Here is a 23,065-nt window from a genome sequence, read left to right on the forward strand (position 1 = left end):
ATGGCACCTGCTCCCTGAGCACCAAGAAGGGAGGAGGCAGGTGAGACGCAGTGTGATGTGATGTCACTGTTGTGTCTCAGGAAAAATTTTGTATATATTGAGATAAATATCAAGGAAGAAAAAGAATAACTTAGTGTGGTGCAAGACTGTGGATTTAGAAGTGGACGGATGAAATCATAAACAGGAAACTTCCTGGCCATAAGATCTATTAAGCTGTTCAGCAGCATCCCAAAGGAAGTGTTAGGAATCCCATTGCTTTGGACTCACTGCTTGAAGTAAACAATGGAAAATGTGTATTGTGGATTTTTTAATGGAAATGAACTAGATAAGCTAGTTGGACTCCAGGTTCAGGATAGCAAACCACAGAAATGTAGAAAGGGAAAGCTGTTACCTCTGAGCCCCTGTTATAACTACTGGATCCAACTTTTTTCCTGTGTTTTTCTGACTTTTTATGGTGTCTGTAAGCACTTTGGAGGAGCAGATTGCTATTGGTTAGGATAGTAAAAGGAAAGTGTTTCTGTAGAATTTATTAATTTGTCATGCTTCCAAGCAACAATCAAGAAACTGGTATGACATGGCTCCATCATTCTAAACTGATACATGGTAAATGTTAGTAAATGTACTGTCTATTCTCGCAAGGCTTTCCCTCATGGAGGTTATGCTTCACCACAAACATAATATTAGTGCATTCATTGAAAAGCATTGTTTCCTCAGGTCTTACTTTTGATGAACGGGATATCATTGAAGGGGCCTTTCGCCAAGGGTTGATTCGAGTCCTGGCAGCAACATCCACCCTTTCTTCTGGGGTGAATCTGCCTGCACACCGGGTAATTGTCCGAACACCTGTATTTGGTGGTAGACTCCTAGACATCCTAACTTACAAACAGATGGCTGGGAGGGCAGGAAGGAAAGGAGTAGACACAGTGGGTAAGTGGAGGCTTTATTAACATTCTCTAAGAACTGTGTTAACCTAATTATAAGCAGGGCAGTGCTTTACAATTAGTGATTAATCATGATTCATTCCTTTGGTATTCAGTATGATAAAGTTAATCAAGATTAATTTATTTGGTATTAAAGGCAATATAATTGTGATTCCCAGAGGATTTTTTTTCTTTGCATGAATTGATTTTGGTGTCTACATGTCAGGTTATTGGAAGCACAGTCTGTTTGTTGATTTTCTTATTTCTAATACTTTGATTATTTGCTTTAATTCTTTGGGTTATGGCAAGGTTAGCAAGTTTTATAGGCTTAAAATTTGGGCAATGAGGCTCAAGCTGTAGACCCAAATTTGGCAAACAAATACTTTCCACTTGGACAAGTTACTTAGGTTTATAAGCCTCTCTTCCAGTGAACTGGAAAATGTTTTGTAACCCTAGAAAATGTTGAGTGCTTCTCCCTGTCTCCACAGGCAGCTCATAGAAAGTCTCTTGAGATTGCTACCATCAATCAAAAACTCTTGGCATGGGAAGGCAAATAACTTTATTAATGTCAGTTTTATTCAGAATGAAAATTTATTTTATTGATAGAAATTTTGGTGTGGTTTTTTTTTTTTGCAAATCTGTAAACCATATGGAGATTACATATATCAATATAATTATTAAACAAGGCTGCCCTATTGAGGATGTTATTGACAACTTGGTGGAAGCTCATTGCACTCTCATTATGGCTACTTTTATATTTAATGTACGGTTGTAGCTTGTAGACACTACAGGTCTTGAAATGTAGCATTCCATCTTGATTTCAGCAACCTGACAGCATCATATACTGAAATGCAGAGTCTACAGACTCTGTCACACTGCTGCATTGAGAGGGAAGTCGTGCTCTATTGTAGAATTTCTTGTAACCTGGTGTCTACACTTTGACCAGCGCGTCTATAAAATGAATTTTTTTGGCTTTTATTTTTTACCTGTCTGAAGTGAACCCGAGTTTATTGCACAGTATTCAGTCTGAATATATGCTTATAAATTTATAAATGTACGATTTTCCCTTTTCTATAAAGCATTTTGGATGAAAGTGAGAACATAATCGCACATATCAGCTGCTGCTCTACTATATCAACTGCACTTGAAAAACAAACGAAAAAAAACCTTTTCTAGTATGGATTAGGAATTTGGTTGATTAGTGCTGTTTGAAAAAGAATATGTTTTCATCTGACTAAGCCTGTTTGTTGTAACTGTTCAGCAGCTGTCCAGAGATTCTGTGTCTGAATGTTTACTAACTTTGCAGTGAGGGAATATGTCCCCTCTTTTCCATGACTTCCCCTATCTTTTCTTCCCCTCCTATGGTTCACTTTATCATCACAGATAATGTGATTTCAAGTTGCAGTGGGGAAGGTCTAAGTTGGATATTAGGAAAAACTATTTCACTAGGAGGGTGGTGAAGCACTAGAATGTGTTATCTAGGGAGGCAGTGGAATCTCCATCAGTAGAGGTTTTAAAGTTCCGGCTTGACAAAGTCCTGGCTGGAATGATTTAGTTGGGATTGGTCCTGCTTTTAGCAGGGATTGGACTCAATGACCTTCTTGAGGTTTCTTTCAACCCTATGATTCTATGACTGTTATCAGTATATCAGAGGACAGTAGTTTTGATTCACAACTTTTGAATCATTGCATGGCTTTCCCTGCCTTGCTTGGAACTTCATAAATACATGAATATTACATGTATCAGAGATTAATTTAATGTTAACTGATACGTTAATGCCTTATGTACTTTATATTGTTTCCACTTAAAGAAGAAACTTTAAGTTGGAGAACACATGGTAACTAATTCAGTGTTTTAAGGCTGCTGTTGTAGTATCTGTAAAGATACCAGGATATTAATAATAAATATATTTTCAATATGTTTAGGCGTGTTGCTGTCAGACTGTTTGTATTAGATAGGTGTCATTCAAGTGCTGTGTAGTTTTATTATCTGTGCTGCCCAGTCTGTCACATTTCACTTCTGTTTTCTCTTCGGATTTGTGACAGTCATTTCATCCTACAACAGAGGAGCGGAAAAATGGACTCCTCTGCGAAGTGTGGAACTAGTTAACTTCAGAACAAGCTGTAGCTTTCTTTGTCCTGAGTATTCCCTTGTATTGGTTTTAGTGAGTGCAGTGTCTGTTAATTGGGCAGTATATGCCATCTGTTAACTGTCATATACACATGGAGCCATTCCACAGCATTAGGTAAACTGTTAATGAGTGTACAAATATGAAATTGATTGGCTTCTTGGCCTATATCATCCAAAGTATTCACATGACATGTTTTTGATAATGTGTCCTCATTGAATTGTGGAGCTATTACAGGAAAATTGCCCAGAGAAATGTTACCTACAGAATACCGAAATTTTTTAGTCCCGATCTTTGTAAATTTAAATTGTTCTTTGCATGAATTGATGATTAAATAAATTAATGCAAAACATTTCAAATTATGTCTTAATTAAAAATGTAGCTCCCTTTGTTTTTGAGCACTTCATCTCTATTGTTTTCATAGGTGAAAGTATTCTAGTATGCAAGCCCTCTGAGAGATCGAAAGGCATTGCTCTGCTTCAGGGATCGCTCAAGCCAGTCCACAGCTGTTTGCTCAGAAAAGAGGGGGAAAGGGTAACCTCTAGCATGATACGAGCAATCCTGGAGGTATGGGACACATGGACTGGAATTTTGTTTGCTCTGTTATTCCACATAAGTTTAGGATGATTGTTTAGCAGTCTTGTAAAAACATACTTCACACCCATTCTTCTTTTTTCTTTTCTTTCTCCTGTTCCTCCTCCCCCTCCCATTACCAATCCAGACAGCTTCACTGAAAGTAATACAAATCCATTTCAGTCTGTGATTGTTGTTAATTCAGAGTGGAAATTACTCTGAAAGTGGCATTGGGAGTCTGTCTTTGTGTCTCAGAGACTCCCTATTAAATGTGCACAGGTTATAGGTGGAAAACGTTGTTATTGCTAGCACTGCACGTTTAAACTGAGATCTGAGGCAACAGTTATGCTAAAAGATAGGGATGTGAGTCCCCTGCGCCTGTACACATACTTGTGCTGGCTCTCATCGAGCTAGCACGAATATAAATAGTAGCATAGCTGAGGTAGCATGATTAGCAGCCCAGAGGCATAGCTGATCCAGGTGAGTATATACCTGTGGTGGGTATATACTTGGCATAGCTAAGCTGTGCCTCCACAGTTTCAACCTCTCTGGTCCGGCAACGTTTTGTCTGGCATTATTTTAGTTAGCTGGATGTTCACTTATGGGTGTAGCCAAGTTTCCCACAACCCCATAAAATTTGTTTGCAGCCACCAGTCCTGGCTCTCAGTGTTCTGTGCTGTTTAACACTGATTTACTCCTAAATGTCTTCTGAGAGCTCAGTAAGTGGTGGAAGTGTTGGCAATGCTTCTAGACGATATTGATCTCCTGTGGTTCAGCAAATTGTCTGGTTCGGCACCGGTCAGATCCTGAGGGTGCCAGACTAGAGAGGTTCATCCTGTACTTCTGCTACCTGTTACCATAGCTATACTGCTGTTTATACTTGTGCTAGTTCAATAAGAGCTAGCACAAATATGTGTGCGCAAGTATGTGTACACAAGCAGGGAAATCACGCCCTTAGGCTGTAGTTTAGCTATACCTTCGAGCCAAACTATAGTAAATCCTGTGTTATCCGGCAAGCTCGGGGATTAGGGCGTTCTGGTTATCTAAAAATTCTGGTTCTCTGAATCAACCTAGGAAAAACCAATGGACAATAATAGTAAAACTCAAGTGTTTAATATTGGTGGTTTTGTAGTGTGAGGCATTTGGTCTCAGATTTCTATTTTGAGTTAAAGATGATTAGAACTTCTTAAATAAAAAATTAAGCCAATCATGGTAAAACAAGCCAGGCCAGTGTGCCTGAAGATGTGACAGTATTGTGGCTGGGGGCAATGCCGATTAACAAAGTTTTCTGGTTAACAGTGTACCGGATAACAAAGGTTTCACTGTAGTTAATTTTTGTGCAGTATTATTAATATTAAAGGTTCTGTAGGCCAATTTAGGCCCTAAGTCATGCACTCCTTTTGTACAGGTATTATTGACTGGAACTTAGTAAATTATTCTGTTAATGAGAAGTAGAATTCTGTTCAGTTTCTCTTATCTGTACTCATTCTGCAGGACTAAGTTAAGTAACAAAGCAACATTAATTATTTTTGTCACATATATGCACTGATCTGATTCTAAAATCTAGGGAACAGCTCTGCCCATTTTTACAAAGATGCATTTCATGCTTTAAATGTTTTTGTAATCCAGTTCCTTTCTTAACTGTTTTACATATAACCTCTTCTGAATAAACCAAGATGGTATCAGGAGATTGGTCTGATATGTCTCAGAATCTGTATTTTTTATTAGCAGTGAGAGGTATACTGAGTATAAGGATCTCTAATTAAATGAACTGTTGTAAAAACAGCTCTCCAAAATGTCTCCCTTTTTGTTAGTAGTTAGTTTTTTGCTTTAAAAAAAAAAGTGAATTCACTCCAGAATGCTTTGTTACTAATTCCTCCCTTACCTCCAGTGCTGAAGTAGTAACTCACAAAGAATGAGGCTCATATATAATATAAAATAGAGAGGTTTTTGCATTACACTTTAAATGAGGAACACAGTATTTGGCTATGATATATGCATGTGTTTTTAAAAAAAGTATACAAACCCACAAAACAGAATACTTCAGTAGGATGAACAGTGCTAGGGAGAATCTTGCTTCCTGGTTTGGTTGTTCTGTATCTAAAACTTAATCACATTTTACCCTTTTTTGAATCTCACAGTAGTGTTTGAGTGAGTCTAGTGTTAATATCCTTATTGACAGGCTACTATGTGCATTACTTTCTCAAAAATGTTAGGCTGTTCTAAAAATCAGCTTACTAGTTAACTTTCTCTTGCAGTGAGCAATCTGATACTGTAAGCAGAGTCAAAAGCATTTTATTTTTCTTACAAAATAAAGAGTCTTAACAGTTATACTTCTCAGTAGTAGAAGTTTGAAACTGCATTACTACATGTTCCTGTTATACAGAACTTTTTCTTTGGATTCATGACCGGTCAACTCATTAAATTTTTCATGTCTTAAATATGGATGTCAACATGTAGACAACTACATGATTAACCGATAAGCTTGGTCAACTACATGTGCTCTCTCTCCCTTTGTTGCCTCTGTATCAGAGGCAGCAAAGTGGGGGGAAGGTGGGAACTGGTGCACACAGGAAGCTGGCTTTCAAGCTAGCTTCCTGTGCGTATCGACTCCCGTGGAGCTGCCTGCCCCCCTACGCTGCTGCTTCTCTATCAGAGGCAGCAGTGCAGAGAAGCAGGGAACTGGTGCCCGTGAGGAACTGGCTTTCATGCCAGCTCCACATGAGCACCGGATCCCATGGAGCTGCCTGCCTCTTCCCCCTTTCCCCCTCCCCTGTGTTGCCACCTCTCTATCAGAGGCAGCAGTTCATGGGGGGGGGGGCAGGCGGGAGCCGATACGTGTGGGGAGCCAGCTTTTAAGCAGGCTGTCTGCATGTGCTGGCTCTGTGGAGCTGCCTCCCCCCCCCCCCCCCCACTTGTTGCCTCCCACAGAAGTAGCAGGGGGAGGCAGGAGCCAGTGCTTGAGCACTGGCTCTGCCTCCCCTTCCCTCCCCCATTGCTGCCTCGATCAGGCTTGCCGTGGACAGAGGCTGCTCTGTGGGTAACCATGCAGCCTCCTTCCACAGGGAGCCCGGGTCCCCTGCGGACAGGTGCTGCTGCCGCAGAGCAGGCTCTGTCTGCAATGAGCCCGGGCCCGCCATGGTATGCCGGTGCAGCCTTTGTGTGTGAGGAGCTCAAGCCCCCCACACAGAGGGGCTATGGTAGCCCTGTGCTGCTGCCTTTGATATAAAGGCAGTAATGCAAGGTGGCAGGAGGCTCCCCAGGAGTGGGGTCTGGAGCACTCTGACTGCCTCTTAAATATAGGGGACTATTGAATAATTGTGTAACCATTAAAATTTGAGGTTACATGACTATTAAAGCCAGATATTTCATGCTATCTTAACATCCCTAGTATTAAATTCTATGTTACTTGTTTTCAGCAATGATGATCATGGAATTTTCTTTAATAGATCATAGTGGGTGGAGTGGCCAATACGCCAGAAGATGTGCGAACCTATGCTTCCTGCACACTTCTTGCTGCCAGTCTGAAAGATGGTGAGCAAGGAAGTGGGAGAGGTGAAGAGAAAGCTCAGAATGGAGCTGTTGAGGCTTGTGTGAGATGGCTGCTAGAGAATGAGTTCATCCAGGTTTTAGACTCTGGTAATGGAGTAAAAGGTAAAGATTACTGCTCCTATGTGTTGTCCATATTTTCTGCTCTTTGAGTGAGTCTGGTCTAGAGATTTTTTTTGACAGGGCAGAACTTCAAGGGCTAAGTGTAAATTTAAAATAAGCCTTCTGGGATTTGGTCAAAATTTTTTTTAACAGATATTGACCTTTTATTAGGATGCCATGAATTAAAGTTTTTCATTAATTTATTTTTGGTACATGCTTAAGAAAAAAAAATCTTTATGACGTGGCCTCTGCAGATCCCCACTAAGACTCATGATCTAACTTACAAGTCCAAAAATGATAATGCAGTGTGGCCTTTACAGGGTATGTGAAAACTCAGCAGGGTCCAGCTGTTTCAGACTTTAATCTTTGTTCGTTCCTCCTCATTTGCCAGCAAAATTGGTTCTGGAATATTTCTTCTTGTTTTGACTCTCAAGGCACTTTATATTTAGGATAATTACGTTTAATGTTTTGTTCAGTTAAAGATAGGAAATCTCTTTCCTGTTGGTGTATAGCAGGGGTCTCCAAACTTTTCAGCCCGAGGGCCGCATTAACTATCAAACAGCAGTTCGGGGGCCGACTACACACTTGAGGTCCAAATAAAAAACAATCAAAACATGGATGTTGTTTTTAATTATTTATTTAATATTATTTTATTCAGTTATTATTTAATAACACATTGATACACTACACATGAACACCTGTATTAGTGTGAATGGTGAAATTGTTTCCTGGATGCCAAAATAGCAGACATTTCTGGCTTTAGATTTGTTGTCCCTAACATCAACAGTGACCTGAGATTATCATCGGACAAGTTTGTTCTCAAATTGTTCTTCACATATTTCATTCTTGAAAATGTTTGTTCACACAGGTATGTTGTTCCAAAGATTGAAAGGTACCTTGATGCAAAAGTTTTGACATTAGGAAAGTCTTCCTTGGGCAAAAACTGGTAAAAACCCACCAGTCCTATTTTGAACTTGTCCCTAAGGAGGTCATTTGCTTGCAACTCAATGACTTCCAGCTGCAGTTCATCTGGGCAACTGGCCACATCTGCTTCAAATGGGTTTTGAAACAATCTCACTTCTTCTGCCTTTGAATCCAAGTCAGAAAACCGCTGCCGAAACTGCAGCTGGAGGTCTTTGATGATCTCGCATGCAAATGACGTGGGGAACTCAGCTGTTGCTTCAGCCATGAAGACCTTGCACTGCTGAAAGTGCGTCAAGTTGTTGGCCTGTACTTGTTCCAAAAACAAGACAAGTTTGGATCTGAAGGCCTTTAGGTGGGTGTATAGATCAGAAACTAGATTTTGCTCTCCTTGTAGTTTTAGGTTCAGAAAATTTAAATGACTAGTTATGTCTGCAGCAAAAGCCAATTTCCATATCCACTCTTCATCAGACAGTAATGGCTGTGGCTTGCCTTTACTTTCCAGGAAGTCACCTATTTCCTTTCTTAACTTAAATACTCTGCTCAGAACTTTCTCACAACTTAGCCATCTTACTGCTGTGTAATATGGTAAATCTTGCGATTCTGTGTCTGTATCTTTCAACATGTCTCTGAACTGTCTATGGTTGAGCCCATGTGACCTTATTAAATTCACCATCTTCACCACAGGATTCAGTACACTGCTAATGTCCACATATTTAGCACACAAAGCTTGCTGGTGAATAATACAGTGCAGGAACATTGGTTGTATAATGTTTTTCTCATTACACATCTGCTTCACTTGTCCAACCAAGCCTTTCTTTATGCCACTCATGTTCTTTCCTCCATCAACAGTCAGGCAACTGAGGTTAGTCCAGTCCAAGTTATAATCAGCAAATGTTTTTTTCAACTCATTGAATATATCCTCTCCGGTAACAGTGCCATACATGCTATGTAGGGAAGCCAGCTCTTGTGTTATGTTCATGTCTTCATCCACACCTCTAACGAACACAAGCAGTTGAGAGGTGGAGCAGCTGTCCAGCGATTCATCCATTGCAATTGAAAAATGGCGAAACTTGCTTGCATTTTTCGCTATTTGAGTCACAATGTTTTCACCCATGTCTGCAACACGGCGGGCAATGGTATTCGCACCCAAAGCTACATTTTCAAATTGTTTTGACTTTTCTGGGCAAAGTTCCTCAGCCACTTCCAACAAACATTCCTTCACTACTTCACCATCTGTAAAGGGTTTGCCACTTTTAGCCAGGACGTAGGCAACTTTATAACTGGCCTTAGTTAAGGATTCATTTTCATTTGAGGATTTACTGAACAATGTCCTCTGAGATGTGAGTTGATTTTGTAATTTAGAAAATTTTTCGGCACGGACTTTACCCTTCAACTGTACATATTTCTCCTGATGTTTGCTTTGATGATGACGGCGCAGGTTGTATTCTTTCATCACAGCCACGGTTTTGTTGCAAATCACACACAATGCTTTCTCGCCGGATTTGATGAAGAAGTATTTCAAACTCCATTCTTCTTGAAATTGCCGACACTCATCGTCTATTTTTCTTTTCCTCTTCTCGGCCATCGCTGGGCACTAAAATAAAGTGAATTCAACATGAATAAATAATGAAACTGAAAGTATCTTGCACACAATATCGCTCAAAAAAACCTGATTATGCGAACTAATTTTGTCGCAATAATAGCTGCAAATGACCCGAAACAATTTTTAAAAATGCTTATGATTTCTTAAGTTAAACTTACCTGAATATAGTGTGCAAATATATCCACTTATGGTAGAGAGATTGTTGCTTTTAATGTTTCCTCTTCAGAATATTCGCCTGCGAATCCGTTTCTCCCGGAAGGGGGGGGCTTTTCCCCCTGCTCTCCCCTTCCTCTGCACGCTGTCCTCCCCTCCTGCTTGCCACCGCTCACTCCTTCCCCCCCCCCCCGGCGGAAGGGGTCACCTTTTTAAAGTTCCCGCCGGGGTTCACGTCCCCCCGCACGTCACCGGGCGGGCGTTACCACCACCGCCCATCCTGCCCCCTGATTGGCCGGCTGCCCTGTCAGTCTGCGCGGGGGAATGCCGCCCGTGCTAACCCCCACCCCCTGCGCCGTTTGCCGCCGCGCGGCCGCTTGTCAGCGGAGCGGCCCGCTTCTCCTGCCCCGGCGCGGCGTGAGTACACGCCGCACACCCCTGACAGGGCCCCCCCCCGCGGCAAGAAGGGCCCGTTCGGCGCCCCAGGGACGGGCGGGGGTCGCCTCGTCACACCGGCACGCAGAAGAAGGCGGGGCCAGACAAAAGGTCTCCACGGGCCGGATGAGAGGGCCTCGCGGGCCGCATCCGGCCCGCGGGCCGTAGTTTGGAGACCCCTGGTGTATAGGATCCCAGTATGGTGATACCAGTAAAGCATTCTGCTTTTAAACGAAGTGCCTAACATGAAAATTCCCAACCCTCATCTCCAGCATAGGTGGGGAATTTTTGTATAAGATTTTTGGTATGTTAAGCTCTCACCCCATGAAAATTCCAGCCTCAGAGACTTTGTCTAATATTCAACTTTCGGAGGCAAGAAAGTTACTTGTAGCTGAAGTTAACTGAATGTTATCTCACATTGTAGATCCACATTGACCCTTCCTTTTTCCCTTGAATCTTCAGCTGTTGTTTGCTAGAGGAAAAGGATACAACCTGAAAAGGAGTTGTCAGGGAGGGAAGTCTTTCATAACATCAGTGGGAAAGTGTGCTGCTTACTGTTTTCACTATTTTCTGAGGTTCCGAGACCTGCAAGCAGAGGAGTGCAACTCCTATCGTTCCAGTATATTTGGAGAATCCCAGCTATTGGTCACTTTAGAGTTTCCTGATGTACAAATAACAAAGACAACACAATATTTTTTAAAGTAAAATATGTAACTCTCGTGTCTTATTTGACTTATTATTGTGATCTCTTATTCAGTGGAGCACAGGATTGAGAGCCTGAGTTCTGATCCCAGCTTTTAGGCTAATTAGCTTTGGGTGAGGCATTTAGACTTCCTGTCTCAGTTCTTCATCTGTAAAATGGAAAAATATGCCTCTTCTTCCTAAGAGGGTTGATTAATATTTATTAAGCACTTTATAAATTGAAAAAGTTCGTTTATCTGTAACATTAAGTGCCTGTTTCTGTTACAGCAGAGATCTATCATCCAACACACCTTGGTACAGCTACTCTTTCCTCTTCTCTGTCACCAACTGAGGCTCTGGGAATCTTTGCTGACCTCCAACGAGCAATGAAGGGTTTTGTCCTGGAGAATGACCTGCATATTCTCTATTTGGTAGGTTCCTTGTTCATCTCTTTAGAGCAGCTTTATTTGTACAGGTGAAGGAGAAGAGAGAGTGCACAGCATACAACATCTTGAGTGCAAGGATCTCTTGTTTGGTTAGTTTTGTTCATGTGTTCCCTCTTGGGGAAATATTTTGAAAAGCATTCAATTCAGGGTCAATAAAATTGATGACTTAAAAAAATCAGATTATTTTAATTTAAATTTGATTTTTTAATTTAAATTACATTAAGTTTTCATGCTTTTGGTTGAGCAATGAAGTGATCTCTGAACATGTTATGTGCCTCTCTAATGTTTGTCCTGAGCCAAATCTGGCATTTTTCAGGATCGGATGTTTGTCATGGACAGGTACCTGTTGATGCTGCCCAGTCATCATGTTTCAGGTCTTCTGGGGTCTTTTTCATCCTGCTTTCTTGGGGTCAAAGTTGGAGATGACTCTTACAGAAAAATTGGTAGGCATTCGCCATAGATAACCATGCCATCTTAATGAGCTTTGGGTGACAGTTTTGAGAGAGCAAGACTTGTTTAATTAGAAAATAGCTTCATTTGAGTTGAATTCATACTACTTGATATTCTCAATCATTTAGTAATGCTTCATCTGAATGGTGTCCTGGTTTTCAATCTTGGCAATGAGGCGCTATGTTCTAGTTCTAGAGATCAGAATGCTGACTACAGTAGTATTCTATATCTTCAATTTCATTGCTCCACTTATCAGGATGTTTGGTTTGTGAAATATGTTCTTAATGAGGAACTCCATTACCAACGGTTTACATTTTCTCAGTATGCCCCCTGTTACTGATAACAGAACTGAAGTAGATGAAATCATTGACATGTCTTGATTGTGTAGCCATCCATTAAGATCCTAGAGCCTGCAGCATGTTTGAAATTAAAACCAAAATTCTTCTGGTGGACACTCTAATCAATTTTCAGGCTGACTTTTGCCATTGAGCTTTCTATAACTAGCTCATCTGTTGAGTCAATAACTAGTGCTATGTTGTTAGCAAAATCAATGGGGCTCTCTGGTCCGACATCTTCCATGGTCTGGCAACTTCAGTAATTTAAATCAATCCATCCTGAGTAAGTTTGGAAACTGTCCTGCTTCTGCAGTGAATATTATGAAGCAGCTGCCTCTTCATAGTTGCGATTCAATTGATTGGGTCTATTATAAACCCAATTTGGTCACTGTTTTCCTTAAACTCACAGAAAAGTCTCATCTGTCTCAAAATTTAAATTTTGTGCCTGGGAGAGAGAGGTATAATCTTTCTAAAATATTTGAAGTGAATTTGGCAAAGGTTTTCTGAATCTGCGGTTGTCCTGAGACTTAGGCTCATAAAGTTCTACCTCAGATATGCACTGAGACTTTGGAGACTTACTGGGCCCTATCAACTACTCTGACTTACTGGGCCCTATCAACTAACCCCAACTTCACTATAAGCTTTAAAAAGGTTGTTGGTCCCTAATGAACTTGTTCAGCACATTTGGGATGGAGGAGCCTGCTACAGCTATGAAAGGGGAGTCCTGAGGAGTCTGTTGTGGGGTGCAGTCCCCAGCAAGACAACTATGATCTGTGTGTGCATATTGAAGAAGTCCCCAAAGCCAGTTAAAATTCCTGGAGTGGGAATCACGAGCCTGTAAAGATTTGCAGACAAGAGGGCTTTAAAGGAATGTTGTACGAAATCTGATATTCCCTTCTCCCAATTAAACGTGCATCTTTATAGTTTGTCACAACAAAGTCAAAACATAGCCTCTGAAACAGGCTTGTGACAGTTTTGAAATCCCTCCTGAGGAACTGTGTGATCCATACAAAACAAAGTAGGGATGATGTGATTGTTGGGATCATAAACAGAGAAGAGTGCATGCTTTTGCCTGCTCTCAACTTTACTCCTTTGCTTGTTCTGTTATTGACTCAGCTGGTGACCAAAACTGAATGATTTTGTAGGATATGCTAGTGTCCTATATGTGCATACAAACTGCCTACATCAGGAGGAGCTTTATATTGTTTCTATTTTCAGTAAATAAAAAAGAGCTGTTTTGTATAGTATCCAGCAGTTCTGCTCATGTTCTGAGGCAGGAGATGTAAATGTAATAAGGTATTTTCTCTCTGGAGATTTCAAGGACAGTGGTTTGTCCTGTTATTCAATTTAATATAATGCTATTGAACAAAATGTTCCTGAGATTCTTTTCCCATTAACATTGTCTAAAACATTGCTTGTAAACTGTTCATTTCTAAAGTAGGACTGAAGATTATTTTTGCTGGGAGTTGTTCTCTAAATATATCCTATGTTATAGTTGTTCTCTGTCTACTGTGATAATGGTTCTTAACTCCCTTAGGTTTGAACGTTCTGATTGTATACATCTATGGCTGACCTTTTCTAGAGTTTGGTAAAAAGAAAAAATATTTGTTGGTTAGGAATGTGTGAAAAGAGCCTACCTCTCTGAAATGGGATACTGTCTAGTGATTCTTACCTTTTCCAATATTAAAGGGAGAGGGAGGATTTGTAGCTGCACCCCCAGACATTTATGTTGTATTGAGCTAAATGTGCTCTTAGTACTATTAGACTTTGTTTTGAACTAACTTGTTTTCTCAATATGGTTATGTAGATATTAAGACATTATCTCTTCTGGTATTGAAGGCAGATTGAATTATAACCAGATTTATTTTGGGCCTTAGAGGTTTGATTGTTTGGATATTTGTATTCATATTAGTAGCATTGAAATGTTTGTACTTGAGGTAATTATGAAGTGAGAGGAAAAGTAGACTGCGGAACCTATGTTCCTACATGATCAGATACCATGCCAGTGTCTAGTAAGGCTGCTGTAACTGGATGTCCTGTTTTTTGGTGGAATGGTCTAGGAAAATGTGTCTTTCTGACACTGATCTAAATAGACAGGCATATGTTAGTCAGTTATGTGAAGTAAAAATAAAGCCTTTTTTAGTGTCTTGGATTCAGGGAACAATCTGACAACGGGCCTGAGCCGTGTAATTGTGAGAATACACCAACAGGTGTCAGAGCGCATTACTCCAAATATTATAAACTAGTTTGGAAGAATTTTTATGTTCTTCAGGGTATGTGGTTCTCATTCAGTGCATCAGAGTTGTATGTAGGACACTAAGCATATATCTTGAAATACATTATTATTTATCCTCTTTCTTGCAAACGTAGTGCTATGCCTATTCATGTGAAGTAAAGGTTTTGCTTTAAAGAATGAAATATTGATTTTTTTTCTTTAGGTCACTCCTGTGTACGAGGAGTGGACTGCTATTGACTGGTACCAGTTTTTCTGCCTGTGGGAGAAATTGCCTTCTTCTATGAAGCGAGTGGCTGAGTTGGTGGGGATTGAAGAAGGCTTCTTGGCTCGCTCTGTAAAGGGCAAAATCATAGCCAAAACAGAAAAACAACACAGACAAATGGCCATTCATAAAAGGTAATGAGAGAGGCCTGAGTGCTTAAGGGGATGAGGTTCTAAAGCAGGAGTGGGGAATCTTGTTAGGGTTGGGGGCCACTGACCACTAGAAAAATCAGTTGGGGGCTGCACACAAGTGAGAAGAAAAAAAACCCCTCACTGATGTGGCCCCAACTGTGAAGGAGAAAGATACTCCTCACATTTCTCTTGCACACCAGAACCTAGAGGGGCCCAGATTATTAGGTTTTGTGTGCTCCAGCTCTGTGGGCGGACAGTGGGGGAGGGTGTCTGGAGTGCCAGTAGCTCCCAAATGCTGGGAAGGAGCCCCGAGCCTTGGGGGCCGGATCCAGGCAAGCCGGGGGCCACATCCGGTCCCCAGGCCATAGGTCTTCACCCTTGTTCTAAAGGATAAATATGTGAAGGGAAGATCCAATTTTTAGGTTCTGTTCTACATGAAAACTTTGTCTGGGATTGGCTTTTCTGTTGGCTGACCTGGTATCTAATACATTTTGCATCAGTCCCTGATGAATTTATGCTTGTTGGCTAAGAAATTGTATCTACAGGAAGCTTGGGTATGTGTGAAGAAGAATAGTCCAAAAAGTTATTTCCTTTGTTTTCCACGTCTAACTCAGAGTAGCACATGTTTGGTTTCAATTACTTTATTTTCTAAAACATTTTGTATATGCTTTTGTTACAGGTTTTTCACCAGCCTTGCTCTACTGGATTTAATCAATGAGGTTCCCTTAAAAGATATTACTAAGAAATATAACTGTAGTCGTGGCCAGCTTCAGTCCTTGCAACAGTCTGCTGCCACCTATGCAGGTGAGTTATAGGGATAGAAAAAATTCTGGAGTCTTGGGTGACCTCCTTCTAAATATTTGGTCTTTCCAGTTTGTTATTGGAGAAAAGATTAACTGGTTTTTTTTCATATATGGTATTGCTGGCTAAAATGTGGTAGTGATAAATTTGGCTCAAGCACTGTTATAGGATAACCTGTGGCTGTCCTCTGTTCTAATGTGGAAAAGCGTCCTCATTCACTGGAGGATACTAGGATAAAGATGGAAAATTACATAGTGGGAAATATAGTCTCCAAAGGTTTCATCTTAATGGTAAGTGAATGTAATTTGTCCCATTTTATGTAAATTTAAATATAGGTTAATTCCGTGCTCCTGCCGAGCTACCAATGTGGTGGTCTCATGTGGACAAAGTTTGGGTGCCTCTGATTTTTCGTTCAGAGATTTCTCTGTTGGAAAATTAACTGGCTGAAAAATAGAATTTTACAATTGTCAAAAAAGACAGAAGTCTCTGTCACTTACCATAGCTTCTCAAACACTTAATAGGGGTTCATAGTGCATTAATTTGTCTGCCAAAACTGGACTGGCAAATCAAAAGATAACAGGACATAACATGAGTAAGAGAACTTTTGTTTAATCACTAAAGTCCTCTTTAACTCCACAAATGGGGTCCATGAATTTTAGAGTAGTCTCATCTACCAGCTTGTCAAGGCCCAATTTGTAGGATGCATTGTGTGATAAAGACCCAAAATGAAGGGCACACAAAAAGTACTTGGGAGGGAAAGTTTGACATGTTAATAGTATTCATTCTGATATTATTAACTGCTTGTAATATGTTTAAGGATTCTCTATTCCCAGTGTAAATCATTTTTAGCAGTCAGTGAGGGAGTACAAGATTTTTCAAGAATATAGGTAACTTTGGGGCTAAAATGAATGGTGCCTCTTGAATTATAAGGTCTGGTTAAGAGGAATAAGTGTAGTTGTGCTCTGAGTAGCTATATAAATGGGGTTCTGTGTCTGTCTTCCAATGGTTCCATATCCAGTATGTTTATTTGACCAGGAAAAGGAGTAGAGTTTTCATTTTCCTCGATTTACTAGCCTTGCAAATTTAATCTGGTATCTGAGAGTCAATCTCACACATTGTCATCAGTAATAAAATTGTGCAGGCCATATATTCTGTGCAATCTACCCCTGACTTCTGAAGCCAATTTTTGTCATTTTAATAGTTCAGGGAAGCTGCACCTGGATTTCCCCTCTGTGGGCCACCCTCAGATTTTCAGCTTCATACCTGTTGCCTTTTTGGATAGAAACTTATGACTCTCTCTCCATGGCATTTCCAGGCTGCACAGTTTCCCTGCCTTTGCTATGTTGTTCCCAGATGAGACCGTCTGCTCCAGCACACCTACTTGCTTTTTCTTCAGAGACAGTTAACAGTGTGACTGCCCAGGTTAATCATACCACATAGGTTCTTTTATCATTTTTAATGTTTTATCTGTAGTGCTTTTATCTTAACGAGAAAACATGCTTGCATAAAAAGAGCTAAGTGTGTGCTAATAAGTTGACCAGAGATCATCCAATAACCCAGATGGAGCAGTCTTGGCAGTAGTTGTCCTTCAATTCACCACCCAAGAAGTTTCTTTTGTAGGCACAAGTTCATCTCTGCTTCAGCTCAGAAGAAATTCTCAGTATTATGTGGCCTCAGTAAGCCAGATCCTTCCTATCCTTTTCTGAAGACTGGGATCCTCCATAGTTGAGGTGTTTTGTACATCTGCTGGATCAGAAAGAAGGCCCCAAACTAATGTAAAACCTGGCTATTTATCCAAAAACCCTTTCTCTGTTGATCCATGGAATATCCATTTTGAAACTGTATATGTGCACCTCTCTCGGATGATTACTTTAAAGAGTTGATAACTGGAGGAATATTAGCATAAATCCCCTCCTCCTAGGGGAAAAAACCCTTAATGTTAAAGGCTCACATTGTTTGAAAAGGTTCTTTGAAGATCCGTACAATCCCAAGGTAGTAAATAAGTGTTTTTAATACAATGAACTTCAGTAAGATTTAGTAAAGTTTATCCAGGTAGTGTCAATCTCATAGTCATTTGATTATATTTTCTATAATTTTTTCTTTGAGTACCAGTGTAGATTGCATGTGTACCTTGTGGCAGGTTGGAATTTTGAACGTCAGTATCCATTGGAGCTACAGATGTTCAACACATGCTTTCATGCCTCTCATTTGAGGGTATAAAGACATTGGAGCAATAGCTGCCCTCAATTCTCTCCTACTGTCCATGACAGAACACATATCCAGGTTTCTGCTCCTTAGTGTTTGCTATATTTTGATAGCCCAGTCATCTACCCACCTTTTAAAAATGTTCCTGTTCCCCTTAGTTTACCCATTTGGGACTATTGAAACCCTGCCCCCCAAAATCTCTCTCACTGCCTCCCTCTACAGATCCATTAGGAGCTTTTCACTACCATGTGCTTGATAGTGAACTCAAAACTTTAAGCCCTGTCCATTCTATGACTGCCTCATTCTGCTTATTAAGGGCTGTAGCTGCTGCTTGTTTTGTCTTGAAGAGAACTATGTGTTGGATCAGTGCTTTGTCTGCTTTTCATTCTCCTTGCAGACACATGCTTCAAGCTCTATCCTGTGGACTGGTCAGTGAGCTGTCATCTCACTCTGAGGAGACTGCTCCTAAGACTGATCAAGCACTGGGGAATTCTTTGAGTGCCCCCCACCAGATGGCTCATTACACCAAGCCCTGTCAAAGGACTCCGCATGGATGATCCATGCACCAACAGCTCTGCACCAAAGACTGGTAGTAAGGGGCAAGTTTGGCTGGCGCACATACAAAACCATTGCTGTAGACATTGGTGGTTGTTGTCTCATAAGCAGAAGTTGAAACAGCGTGTCAGAGAGAAGTTCACTAAGTCTTCTGCCATCACGGGCTAGCAGGGCAGGCTTAGTCACAAGTTCGGCATCAACAATCGCACCCAGTGTTGAGCTCAATGGCAGCATTGATACATCACTGATGTCAGCACTGGCTGCAGAGTCCTCTGCTTATTTATGTTCCAATGCTGCAGGGAAGTCTACATCTTTACCAAAGTCTTCCAAGGCACAGAAACCATCATTAGTACTGGCACATGGTCAGTACTGGATATCCTGGCATCAAGATCACCTTATACTGTGGCACTGTTCTTGAACAAGATATACTATTCTTTCCCATCACTAGCCATACCTTTTTGCCAGCATCAAGCATAGAACTATCTCCCTTTAATATTCAGAAAGAAAACTTTGTTGAATGGACTAAATGCTTTCCCAGTAGATTTGTATCACAATCCTGACATGGATTGTAATGGCTGGCCACCCCAGTGAAGCCAGCTGAAGCAGTATAATGTGCCATGTTAGTACTACTGGGTCTTTTTGGTACCATTGTCCCATGCTTCCAGGAGTCGATCTCAATCCCATCTCTCAAGTGCAAGAGATCCCTTTCCTCATCAGCTTTGCTGTTCAGCCTGCCCACACTGGACTGAGACAATGAACAATGTTCACTGGGTGAAATGGGATTAGTGGAACAACAACATCTTCCGTCACCTCTCTTGGAATCCTCATTGTTTTGCTATAATGTGAAGGCTCCAGCATTAGCACCACATGATTTTAAGACATTTCAGGAACTGCTATCTTAACTCAGATCCCTGGATATTCAGATTTTAGTCATTCAAATTCCTCAGCACTGATTAGATTAACCCTCCCAATTAGGAAGGGGATACTTGACTCTTCAAAGGTATTATGACAAATATTGGTCACCATTTCTCCTACTATGAAAAGGTTGGAGGCAAGTATGAAGTTCCACAGAAGGGATCCAAGCATTTCTGTGCTTACCCAGTCAGGATCATTAGTAGCATATGTGGTTCAGGAGAATGCCAAATCTACAAAGCGTATCCCCACATAAACAAACTTTGCCCCTTAAGAGGAAGATGTCTCATGGATTCGGCAGCCATGGACTGAGAAACCCACCTGAACAACCTCTGGATTCAAAGGTCTGGTGCTCAAAAGGATTTGACTCTTCACATAAATGTATTGAAGCTGTGAGTGATCATGCTATCCTGCATTCTGACCTCTTTTACAAAATTCCACAATGCAAATTTTGATGGACAACAAATCTGCAGTATAATACACAAACAAGGACATGCTTTCTCATCAGCCCCGAGTCAACTGCATGAAATAACCCCAACAGCCTTCTACCTAATGGGAATTAGCAACATTCTGACAGACTTCCTAAGGAAACAGTCCAGCACAACCAGCAGTGGTTGCTATTGAGGTCCATCATAGACCTAATTTTCCAGTAACAAGGAAATGACCAGCTATTTTATTTCAGAGAACACCTAAGTGGAGGCTCACAAGATGTCTTGTTCACTTGATAAGTCCTTGGAGCCCTGTATACTTTGCCAAATATTCCCCTGATTTCCCAGGTGAATTTGCAAGATCAGCTGGGACAAATGCAGAATAGTCCTAATAACTCCATGCTGTCCAAGATAGTTCTGGCTAACAGATACTCTCTGAATATCATTTTACTAGTGTTGCAGCGCTGAGGTCAGATACTTTGCTTGGATCAGAAGTCACTGCATCTGACAGGTTGGGTGCTGGCTGGGTGCTGGCTGGTTGATGGCTGGTTGATATTGACAGATTGCTTTCTTAAGGTGCGAGAAATCCTTCTACAAAGCAGGACACCTCTTAAAAGGAAAACTTATTCCTCTAAACAGAAAAGAGTCTCAAAATGGACAACCTAATGCAGTCCTGAGCCAGCAGAGTCTCCCATACCAAAGATACCTGCACTACCTCCAGGATTTAAAACAATTGGGGCTTTCATTCAGTTCTGTCAAAGTTCATCTAGCAGTGATTTCACTGTGTCTCTCAATTGTCTAATTCTGTTCAATCTTTTCACATCTTACAAGATGCAGATTTCTGAAAGGGCTACTCTATGCTTACTCTTCTGTCAAGGAACCTTATCCTATATGAAGCAAAATGCAGGACAATGTAGCACTTTAAAGACTAACAAGATGGTTTATTAGATGATGAGCTTTCGTGGGCCAGACCCACTTCCTCAGATCAAATAGTGGAAGAAAGTAGTCACAACCATATATACCAAAGGATCCAATTAAAAAAATGAACAAATATGAAAAGGACAAATCACATTGCAGAACAGAAGGGGGATGCGGGGGGGGGGGAGGGGGAGGAAGGAAGGTAAGTGTCTGTGAATTGATGATATTAAAGGTAGGGAGAGTGGGATGTTTGTGAGTTAATGGTATTACAGGTGATAATTGGGGAAACTGTCTTGGTAATGGGTGAGAGAGTTCAAATTCTTGTTAAGTCCTTGTTGGCAAGTGTGGAATTTTAACATGAATGACAGTTCAGAGGACTCCCTTTCAAGTGCAGATGTAAAAGGTCTTTGTAGCAGAATGCAGGTGGCTAAGTCATTTAGAGAGTGTCCTTTCTGGTTAAAGTGGCAAGAAACTGTTTTCTCTTTGTGATCTTGTCTGATATCTGTTTTGTGTGGCATTAATCCTTTGGCGAAGTGTCTGAGATGTTTGTCCAATGTACATAGCAGACGGACACTTTCGGCACATGATAGCATAGATTATATTTCTGGATGCGCAGGAATATGTGTTCTTGATCTTATAACTCACTTGGTTAGGTCCAATAATGGTATCAGCAGAATGAATATGTGGACAAAGCTGGCAACGGGGTTTGTTGCAAGGGAAGGTACCAGGGTTGGTATTAGTGTGGTATGTCCTGTGGTGGTTGGTAAGAATCATCTTGAGGTTAGGTGGTATTTTTAAAGTCTTTGCGGGCCTCCACCTTCTGCACTCAGAGTGCCAAAGTGGGGAGCAGCCCTGACAGAGGCAGTCAAAAATCTCTCAATACACATCTGAGTTTTTTTTAAAGAGATAGCTTTTAAGAACATTTCCACAGTCATTGCTTAGCAGTGTCTCTAATTGAATTATTTATGCTAAATGTGTAGTACATTAGGACTAATACTTAGTAAAATGCATGCACTAATGAGAAGATACTTTATGAAAAGTCAGGTGTTATGGTCCAGAATTAGTACAAGACTAAAAAATATGGCCAAATATTACACATGTAAGTAGGATTGTGGAAAAAATACAGTACAGGCAGTCCCCGGGTTACGTACAAGATAGGGACTGTAGGTTTGTTCTTAAGTTGAATCTGTATGTAAGTCGGAACTGGCGTCAGCCGCTGCTGAAACTGATCAGTTTCAACCGCGGCTGAATCTGGACGCCAGTTCTGACTTGCATACAGATTCAACTTAAGAAACCCAGGCGTCCCCAAGTCAGCTGCTGCTGAAACTGATCAGCGGCTGATTCCAGGAAGCCTGGGGCAGAGCAACTCTGCCTCGGGCTTCCTGTAGTCAGCTGCTGGTCAGTTTCAGCAGCGGCTGAATCAGGACGCCTGGGGCAGAGCAGCTGGGGTGCTGCTGGGTTGCTCCAGTAGCGCGGCTCCTCGGCGCTACTGGAGCTGCCCAGCAGCACCCCAGCTGCTCTGCCCCAGGCGTCCTGATTCAGCCGCTGCTGAAACTGACCAGCAGCGGCTGAATCAGGACGCTTGGGGCAGAGCAGCTGGGGTGCTGCCGGGTTGGTCCGGAGCGGCGCTGCGGGACCAACCTGGCAGCCCCCAGCTGCTTTACCCCAGGGGTAGGCAAGAAAAGCCTGGTCTGCTGGGGGGGGGGCACTAGCTGCACCCCCCCCAGCAGACCAGGGAGACAGGGGTGGCGGGACCGCTCAAGTCCTCCACTGCTTTGCTCCGTCTTCCTGGTCTGCTGACCTGGGAGACGCGGAGCAAAGCTGCAGAGCACGCGGGCAGCGGGACAGTCCAGGCGCGCCGCGGTTGTCCCATTGCTGGCATGCTCCGAGGCTTTGCTCCCCATCTCCCTGGTCTGCTGGTCAGACCAGGGAGACAGGGAGCAAAGCCTTGGAGCATGCCCGCAGTGGGACAGCCCAAGCGCGCTCGGGCTGTCCCGCTGCGGGCGTGCTCCAAGGCTTTGCTCCCCATCTCCCTGCAGACCAGGGAGACGGGGAGCAGCTTTTCTTGCCCCGGAGGACGGGGGCGGCGGACCGTGGCGCATCTGGGCGTCCCGCTGCTCCCGTCCTCCGGGGTGAGAAAAGCCCCGTTTGTAACTGCGGATCCGACATAAGTCGGATCCGCGTAACTCGGGGACTGCCTGTATATTGAGGAAAATATAGGTAGGACCTCCCTGATCCGGCACTCTTGGAACCTGACTGGTCCCAGATGAGGGATTTTTCCGGACTAGGGGAGGTCATTTCAGGGCTCCCCCCAATGC

General features: G+C 41.9%; 1 protein-coding gene across 4 annotated transcripts in view; it reads left to right on the top strand.

Moving 5' to 3' along the window:
• The window catches only part of POLQ (DNA polymerase theta), a 134,130-nt gene that overhangs the window by 31,546 nt on the left and 79,519 nt on the right, over positions 1-23,065 (top strand). For 3 of the 4 annotated variants that reach the window (XR_012897156.2, XM_075905142.2, XM_014578482.4), the window contains exons 9-14: positions 715-927; positions 3,473-3,615; positions 7,071-7,275; positions 11,357-11,499; positions 14,738-14,931; positions 15,608-15,732. Coding sequence is in view for 3 of the 4 variants with exons in the window: in XM_075905142.2 (XP_075761257.2) it covers positions 715-927; positions 3,473-3,615; positions 7,071-7,275; positions 11,357-11,499; positions 14,738-14,931; positions 15,608-15,732 (1,023 nt within the window). In the remaining variant the exon portion in view is untranslated. The remainder of the gene's footprint in view (positions 1-714; positions 928-3,472; positions 3,616-7,070; positions 7,276-11,356; positions 11,500-14,737; positions 14,932-15,607; positions 15,733-23,065) is intronic. The other variant, XM_075905123.2, reaches the window with a different exon arrangement.

The sequence above is a fragment of the Pelodiscus sinensis genome, chromosome 1 (genome assembly GCF_052426305.1).
Source record: "Pelodiscus sinensis isolate ZL-2025 chromosome 1, ASM5242630v1, whole genome shotgun sequence".
NCBI lineage: Eukaryota > Metazoa > Chordata > Testudines > Trionychidae > Pelodiscus > Pelodiscus sinensis.